Raw genomic sequence first — 9286 nt, 5'->3', positions numbered from 1 at the left:
CATCTAACATAAAAAATGTTGTTTATATAATATATGTGCATATGCACACACACACACACACACACACACACACACGCACACACACACAGACAGACAGACACGCACACACATATATCATATAAACAAAAACCTTTATGCTTTGATGCTGCGATGAATCGATTTGACAGCACTAATAACTATACATATTTCAAATGGTTTAGAATTTAAAATTAGAATATTAAAGCTACATTCATGATGCAATATTCCTGCAATGACAAGTTCAAATCCCCATGAACTCCAACTTGTTTGTATAAAAAACCCATTTCTCTTTAAACATTTTCCTAAACTGCCAACTTTATATTTGATGCGCACACCCTCAGAAAACCACATACATAAATAAATATGTTTTCATAAAATGTTTAAAGCAGTAGTTTTATATTATATTGAGAAACAAATGTTGATTTTAGGTAGACTACATGTGATTACATTACTCTTGAAAACAACATTTTTTTTATCTATCATGAAACGAATATTTTCAGGTAAGTATTACATTCATAAATGTAGAGTTAAAATTTTAAGATTCTGGGTCAATGTAGAGCTGTGGGGTTTTATTCAGTTATATTTTATGTTTTACTGTAGAGACTTTTGAGGTAAAATTCATCTAGGAATTTGTGTGTTAATATTTTACATCGTTAATTCTGTAATTATTTTGTTTTGTTCCCCTACATTCGCTATGTATGTCTCTTTAAATGCACGTTTAAAGTGGCAGAGGGCAACCGGAAGTGCGGCGGTGATGACGCAGCGCTCATTGAGGAGTGCTTCACGCGCTCAGCATTGGCTCATTCGGTTGTGCTCGAGTTAAAATGGCTTCGTCCTTTTGGAAAGGTGTTGTCGGTGTAGGCCTTTTCGCCTTGGCACACGCAGCTTTTTCAGCGGCACAGCGTAAGTATTGTTCTTCCAGAAACGAGAGTGAATTAGACAGAGATGTAGTTGTTTAGTAAGCTGTAACGTTAGCTGATTGTGGTCCGGCGGTGAGTGCGGCCTCTCTGCAGAGCTCAGTGTGCATGACAGCTTCAGCAGGACTCAAACCCGAATGAGCTTCCTATGTAGAGAGCATTTTATTGAGTGTGGGAACACGTATATTATGTCCAAAAATACTGTCTTGATCGGCAGCTCACTAGGTTTTGACACTCAACATTTATAACAGCACAATACACGGGAAGAAGTTATTTTCTACCATAAATCACTTATCATGCAGTCTGACTGAGACTTGTGCAAGATAAGTGTTTGTGCGGTTCATGTTGAGTTTTATCGGGGCGTTTATATAACGCAGTATGATTGGTATTTCAGAAGTAACGTTAGTTATCTTTACTATGTAAACTTACATTATTCAAACCTTCCCTAAATGTAATGTGTTGATTAACCTTCACTAAGAAACTAAACGACGAACGCAACCAGAATTTGTTTCCTTTCCAAATAATGCAATTTCACCTGCTATTTCTGCAGTAGTGATGTCAGAATCTCTCGTTTGAGTCGGATCTTTTCATTGAACAGATTCGTTCACGATTCACATTGAGTCACACTATAACATGTTCAACTGAATTGATCCGGTAGGTTTCGACTCATTGAACCGAGAACCGTCTCATTCGAGCATGTCAGACTCGTGAGCCGACAATAGACGAATAAACTTTTATTTAAAAAATAATTAAATAAAAACCTTTATTAAACCTCTTCAAATACCAAACCGATATTATCACTTCTAAACACAATAAATCCAATCACCATACATGGAAAGATAATTTAAACACACACACACACACACATACATATAGCCTATATAAAAATGTACATCTAGCTTAACATCGGGGTCCTCATCACCCTCTCGGGTTTATTTTGAGATAACAAACCGGCTGGATGTACATTATCCTGCTTATTATGCGGCTACTTGCCACATGTAAATAATTACACACAAAATATTGATCTAAGTTGAAATATTTTATTTTGCCACATAAATAATTATGGAGATAAGAGATATTAGGTACGTTGTTTACACGTTAACGAAAGTTTTTTTTTCTTTGTACAGATGACAACGTCGTCAAAATGATCCCTATTCACACGGATCCGCGAAAATGACTAAAACACGGTTTTATTCATGCCAGGCCAGTAGTTGATGTCACTTTGTAAAGAAACAATAAGCACCTATAGACTAAACACGTAATACGCATGTGCATGCCATCACCGTTTTGACAGATTCACGTTTTTGTAGTTTACACCGAGACGATAACATTATCGTTTTCAAAAACATGCACTTAACCCGTTTTCAAAAGTTAACATTTTCTGTTGTTGTGCAAATTAACGTCCAAAACGCATATAAAGTTTTCCGTTATTTGTTGGAAATGGTGTCGCTTAAACTGCCACTTAGTTATAACTGCGTTTTAGGCTATGTTTACACAGAAACGATCAGAAGAGAAAACGCAAAAGTGGCGTTGCGTTATCACTTTTTATTCTGCGTTTAGACTAGCGTTATGGGGGGGAAATCTGCGTGCATATGGTGACGCAAAAGTGTGTGAAATTCGATGTAGTGTGCACTCCAGGTGGCTAGGTGGCAATGTGAAGCACTGAAAGTGAAAGAGTGGCTGACACTGTTTTTCATGTTTAAAGGCTATGTTGCAGGTTAGAGTACCCAGTGGGCCAATGTATAGAAAAATAATGTAGGAACTATATTTAAATATGAACATATACTTATAAAACGCTATTTAGGCTTCTGGAGTCGTTTTTGTGAGAAAATTTTACTTCCGCGTTTGAAAACCGCCAAACCGGAAGTGACGTAACATGAGGCAGAGCGGTCAAAGTAAACAATAGGAAAGCAATGGATCGCAATGACAGATCGGACGCTGAGGAAATTCTAGCCTAAATGTTTACTCGTATGATGGACCTCAGCCATATAATTATGTGCCTAATATGAAGCCAAGAGAGTAGACAGGCCAGGATTACACAAAACAACGGTCAGAGAAGACACATTGAGCTGTGGTGTGAGGAGAACAGGGCAGGAGTCGGGTCTCGATGAGAGAACAGTATTATAGATTTATTCACGTTAGCCGACGATATGTATAACACTATGCTCAGATCACAATATTGTACAGATTATCATGTATCAGGCAAAAGTAAAGCTAGTATTTAGACCCTTACCTGCATGTGTTGTGTATGTCAGCCATTAGGAGACAGTTTCCAGAGGAAGAAGGACTTTATAAAGGCTTTGAATAGCCCCATTTGGTGACAATGAATACAAAAATAATCACAATCACAACTGTCTTACTGTATAAAAACTTTATATGTAGAAACAGCCAACACATACATTAAAATTCGGAGTACAGATTGGAAATGAACTTAATATATTATATTTAGGCTATAATAAGTGTCGGCTGCAGACTAATAACAAACACATAAATGCATTAGGCTACATTACAAGTTTATGTAGGATATGTTAATTAAATTAAGACAAGGCACATTAAGACAGGTAGGCTACATAGCCTATGCATTTTGTAAAACAGAAGTACAATAAGTGATCTCTGACGGATCCGTGACCGTCATGTTTCCCGCCCGCGGCCGAAACACAATCTGACGGCGGACCGGGCGACCCGATGAAGGAGCCGGGACAGTGTGCACATATCGCCGTCATCATATAACTCCATGTCGCCGAGATTAAATAAACACAAGATTTTGACGCGTATCCGAGAGTGGAGTGTGAGCGCGCACTGCATGGCGCGCGGGCGCGAACACTAATCAACAGTGAAACAATTTAAAATACTCTATCATTTCTGGTCATACAGAAAATAATAATACATTATTCGCAACTACTTTTATTTGTGTAAACTCGGAATAACAAGAAAGCGTTGTGCTTTTGTCAAATAAAATAAAACAATCAGGCGCGCTTTCATGATCTCCGTGAACTGGAGCGCGAGAACAGAAACTAAATATGTAGGCTAAAGCTTGAAATGTCCACTTCAAAACGAACAAATTCGAATCGAAAGCTAATACCTTCTGATTATGTAATGCGTATGAAAGGTGCATCTCTCTCTAAAAGCGCATCTGCTTAACAGCGGAGATGGAGATATGTTTTTAACCGACACTGATTTAGAAAACAATAGTTTATTAATGAACAATTAAAATGCCTCGTTATTTTTTCAGACACATTTATTATTAAATCACCTATAAATCACCTTTCTGTAGGCTGTGGTTCCAGAGACATATGGCTCTTCTCATTCAGTACTGCGGGAATAATATAATTTCCAGGTTCTAATTTTGTCTCAGAAAAATAAATCAACAACAACAAAATCTATATTAATTTGTCAATATTTTAAATGTTTAATTAAGGGGCAACAAGTAGCCTAATAAACAAAAATTCGTCAATATTATTTTTTTTGCGCAGCATTTGGTGTAGCCTAGCCTACAGTTCAAATTAAAATTGTGCCTTTTAAAAATACAACAACCGTTTTTGTTTTGTAATTACGGGTTAAAAATATTTTTGTTCTCTCTGTTTTGTAATTTAGTCAACTTTATAGATTTCAACCATATTATTCCTTCTTGAGTCTTTTTAACAAGAATTTAGATTAATGTATGAATTGAATAGTGATTGTGTGACCTATGATGAGGGAACAACCAGTGATTACCTTGGTAGTACCATCAAATGATGCCTATAGCGATGTCATCAGGATACACATACAGCGGTAGGCAGTGGCCCACCTTACCGGGTGACCACGTCGTGGTTCACCAGAATTTATAGTTTACCCACCTCTTTTTTTTTACCACTACACCTCTGACCACGACGATGATTAATTGAAAAACAATAACCACCGAAAACACACTGAATCACGACTGCTCCAACTGAATACCAACCTACACTGCACTGAGCGAACGCACAACGCAGAGCCCGGCGGCAAACGACTGCCTCATGTGACGTAATATGACGCGATGGTGAAAAAAAACGGTTTTTCAATACGGTCAAGGAAACGGTCACGTTTTCTACTAAATTTGTGCCCTTATGTCTTGCAAAACGATTTTAAATCCTGCATTTACTTTTCATATGGTATTTTCATACAAGGTTATATATTAATTTTGAAAAAAAAAAAAACTGCAAGATGGCCTTTAATACGGTAAAGCTGCTGCTTTTACCCTCGGTGCTCTTTGCGTGTCACTCAAAAACAACAGATTTTTGTTATTTTTTTGTCAATGAAATTAATACTATATTTTAGTTTGATAATGTTTTGTTATTTTCCTGTACTGGCGCATGCCTGTGACGTAAACGCGTACACGACGAGAGCCACAGTGAGCATATTGGTGGCTTCACTGTCTAGCAGACTTTTGCGTTTTTACCCTTTAGACGGGAATGCAACAGTGGAGCATTTTTAAGATTTCCACTCTGGAGGGTGGTTTAACTTTTTTGCGTTTTTAAGCCCCAAAAACGCAGTCGCCGTCTAAATGAAAGGCACATCTGATCAAATATTTTTACGTTTTCACCCGCGAGCGTTCTCGTGTAAACAGGGCCTTAGTTTGCATGCTAATTTCACTGCATTTATGGCCAGCAACGCAACATATGTAGCAATTTGAATTAGTATTCTTATTTCTCGAAAAATCATAATTACCGATCGAATATTTGATTATTCGTGCACACCCATACTGGCTTCATGCTAATTTTTTACTAACCTTAATTGCGTAGATATGTTGCGGAATTGAGACTTAAATTGCTGACGACTCGTTTCGGTTTTGTTTCAATATGCACATCAGTAATGTTTAAGTTTATAAAAGCTACTTAATGTCCTAATTAAACTACGGCCTAATCCTGGCTTAATCTAAGCCCTGTTTGTGAAACCACCAGGTCTTAAACTCAAACCGCTACATTACACAATGCATGAAAGGTAATATTTAAAAAAGCATAATAAGGGCACTTAATGTGACTGGGATGTCAGAGACCATGGGAGGATGTAATACTTTTTTTATTTTTATTTTTTACTGTTTGAAAGAACCGATTTGTGGAAACAACACTTGCTTACCATGGCTAGATGCAAACAGTTAGCACTAGTGACTTATTTTTGCATGTACTATCACTTGCAAAAAAAAAAGAGATTTGCATTATATGCCATGCATAGAGAATTATAAACTTGAGCAAATGTACCCTTTGCAAAAAGCTAAAAACAAATCCAGTTGTAAACTTAAAGGTGAACTATGCAGGTTTTTTACCTTAACTGGACAGCTTCGGAGTCATTGGAATGGTTATATTACTTTTTTTGGGTTGAATGGTGGTCGTCTCACGGCCCCCATCGCCTGTGAGCTGAAAAACCACCCTTGCAATTTTGGGGCGAGTTTTTCGACAGTGTTGTCAAATATCTATTCGAAGCTGTAGGGGGAGCTCTATAGAGAAACCTGCGAGCAAAAAGCGAGAATACAGCGAAGAAATTCCAGAAGCTGCATAGCCCTGCTTTAAATAGAAGAACTTGTAATATGCATGAATGGTGGTATTGTGCTACTTCCGACTCTGGAACTCTGGAACTCTGGAAAATCACTTGTTATACCCCTCTGTTTAGAGGGAATGGTTTAATACCTCTCATTCATCCTAAAAAGATCATCCTTTTCTTTTTCTAGACCGATCCTACATGCGACTGACAGAAAAAGAGAACGAAACATTACCTATAGATGTAAGTTGCAATCAAATACCAGACATTGATCATATTGAATCGCATGCATTTGTTTTCCTCGATACAGCTTCTCTTGTGTTGTGTTTTCAGATAGTGTTACAGACTTTGCTGTCGTTCGTGATCACGTGTTATGGCATAGTACACATCTCAGGCGAGTTCAAAGACATGGACGCTTCTTCAGAGCTCAAAAACAAGTAAGCTCATAGACCATAAAGTAATGCCTGGCTGTATCAGAAATGTTACTGTCACTAATGAAACTTGCATCGAGCTCACTTATGTCTCTTTATTGTTTGCGCTAACAGGACATTCGACACATTGAGAAATCACCCGTCGTTCTACCTGTTCAATCACCGAGGCAGAGTACTCTTCTGCGCCCCGGAGCAGGAGCCCTCCACTCCAAGCCCCCAGGCCTTACCCTCCAATCCCCTGCGGTTACGCAAGCTGGAAAACTTTCATTGAGACTGGCCTTCTGTGGGCTGCCTTGCCCAGTTTCATTTTGTTTTTCTTTCTTAAATTGATTTGTTAGCTCCTCGGTTGGAAGGGAAAATAAGCATATTTTCCTGTCTTTATGTATATGTGAATATGCTGTACAAACACGCATCTCTTGTGGTTACTATTTGTCAATGGACTGTGCCAACTCCTTTTCCAGCTGATATGTTTGTAAATACTTGTTATTGCTTGGGAGTCTTAAAGTCTGTAGGTTACGGCTGTAGCCCTCCGGTTGGCTGTCGCGCACAGGGCACGAATCCCACCATGTTGGTTTGCCATGTTTTTTGGCTAAACTGAACCCCCAACTGCAACAGGTTCTTCCCTGTACCCTTCTTAACTGAGGTCGATATTGTGGACCATAAATTGTTTTTGTGTTCAGAAGCAGTAGCTCTGATTGCTGAAATTCAAATTTGAACTTATTTAAATAATACTGAGAATGATTAAAACTATTCAAACATGTCTGAGCAGGGCCACAATAGATGTAGAATAATAGCAATTCTAACAATACTGTGAACACTCAGTGGGAATGAATGGTACTTTTTTGGGGGGGGAGGGGGAAGGGCAATGTTTTCTGATTTATTTCCTTTTGAGACGCAACTCCTTATTTTTACCTTAATAAATTCTAAAATTTTATTGATGAATTTGTAACTTGGATTAAAACCACTTGTTTTTGCCCCTTAATTTTACAAGTCTGGTTTATCCTGAATGTGTATGAAACTAAAAGAGATATGATTAAGCATGTTCATTTTACGCTATAAAGATTAAGCAATCAATGTCAAGACCTGCTAACCGGCCAAAACGTTTTTGTCATGCCATGATTAATTTTATGCTTGGATCTGGAGCATTCAAGGACATGTATGTGGTAAATCAACCTGGTTATGCATTGTTTTCCATGCCAGTAAAGAATGGACAGTTGGTCCAGAAACGGTCCAGTTTAAGCCTGTAATTATACTAATCCTTCACTAAGCTCCTTTTTTTTGTTAGAGGAGACCTTGCTGAGTACCTGCAATGGCAACCCACATATCCCAACACTATTCAGTCTCTACTGGTATTAATAGCTTATGTGACATTGATTTAAACACTGATAAAGATCATATTACCTTTTTACCATAATACTCGTGAGTCGTGTTATTAGTATAACTAGAGTATTTTCACAGCTGTAGTTTTGCTTTGACATAAAGCAAATACTTAAGACCCGTTCACACCAAGTACTATGACGCTAATATGTTTTGATTATAAAAAATGAGTCCACAACTATAACGATAACGGTAAGCACAAAGAAATTATATCGTTGGAATCACTTTCAGAAGGATTTTTAAAAAATGATGAATGATAAAAAACATTTATGTCCACCATTTCTACTGTTGTATATAGCTTCTCAGCTTGCTCATTTCCCCATCACAACAGTGGTGTATTTTGGTATCATAATGGCAAAGTGCTAAGTTTTAATCAGCCTCATAGTGATGCCCCTGTCCTAATGTTGTAACATTAAGCCCAATAAGTACAATAAATCAGGCATTGCAAAACTAACCAGCACTAATGATACAAACAGTGACACCATAATAGACAACCAGGTCTATAAATGAGATGAGAGGTGCAGGTGTTGAAAGAGAACAAATGACTACAGCTACTCACAGGGGGTTTCTGCTGGTATGCAAATGTCTTCATTTGGGCCTTAAGAGCAAAGTCTTAAATTCATAAAGTCATGACATTAAATGTTGCTCGCATTTTGTCTTGTTTTCCCAGTACCTTTATAAAATCTGCAAAAACCCTGCTTGTAGTGTTTAATAAATGGTTAAGAGGCCTATTAAAAGATTCAAGGACAAAAGCATACAAATATTCAAAACTGTATAAAATCTTGTAAGTCTTGTAAATTAAAGCAGATTATATATACTTCAACCAATGCATTAATAATTTCAAATTCAGTGGATTCTGTGCTAAAGATCAAATTTAAAGACAACCACTTTATAATATATACGTACATTACCGTTCAAAAGTTTAGGGTCAGTACGATTTTTTGATATTTCTGAAAGTCTCTTATGGTCACTAAGGCTGCATTTATTAGAAAAGAAAAATACAGTAAAATATGACAATTTAATATATTTAAAAATGTGATTGACTGTGGT

General features: G+C 37.3%; 1 protein-coding gene across 1 annotated transcript; it reads left to right on the top strand.

Moving 5' to 3' along the window:
- The first annotated feature begins 741 nt into the window (after window positions 1–741).
- mmgt1 (membrane magnesium transporter 1) lies at window positions 742–9057 on the top strand. Its single transcript, XM_079631711.1, has 4 exons — window positions 742–921; window positions 6619–6671; window positions 6762–6865; window positions 6974–9057. The coding sequence occupies exons 1-4, from the start codon at window positions 843–845 to the stop codon at window positions 7128–7130; spliced, it is 393 nt and encodes a 130-aa protein (XP_079487837.1). The 5' UTR covers window positions 742–842; the 3' UTR covers window positions 7131–9057.
- The last annotated feature ends 229 nt before the right edge of the window (window positions 9058–9286 follow it).

The sequence above is a fragment of the Phoxinus phoxinus genome, assembly GCF_949152265.1.
Source record: "Phoxinus phoxinus genome assembly, chromosome: 12".
NCBI classification, from domain to species: Eukaryota; Metazoa; Chordata; class Actinopteri; order Cypriniformes; family Leuciscidae; genus Phoxinus; species Phoxinus phoxinus.
Note: the sequence above shows the minus strand (reverse complement) of the source record. Positions and strands in the feature narration are given on the sequence as shown.

Coding starts and splice junctions, on each gene's coding strand:
- mmgt1 (XM_079631711.1), top strand. CDS start 843: ATGGCTTCGTCCTTTTGGAAAGGTGTTGTCGGTGTAGGCCTTTTCGCC. Junction 922..6,618: donor AGCTTTTTCAGCGGCACAGC/GTAAGTATTGTT, acceptor TTCTTTTTCTAG/ACCGATCCTACATGCGACTG. Junction 6,866..6,973: donor TCTTCAGAGCTCAAAAACAA/GTAAGCTCATAG, acceptor TTGCGCTAACAG/GACATTCGACACATTGAGAA.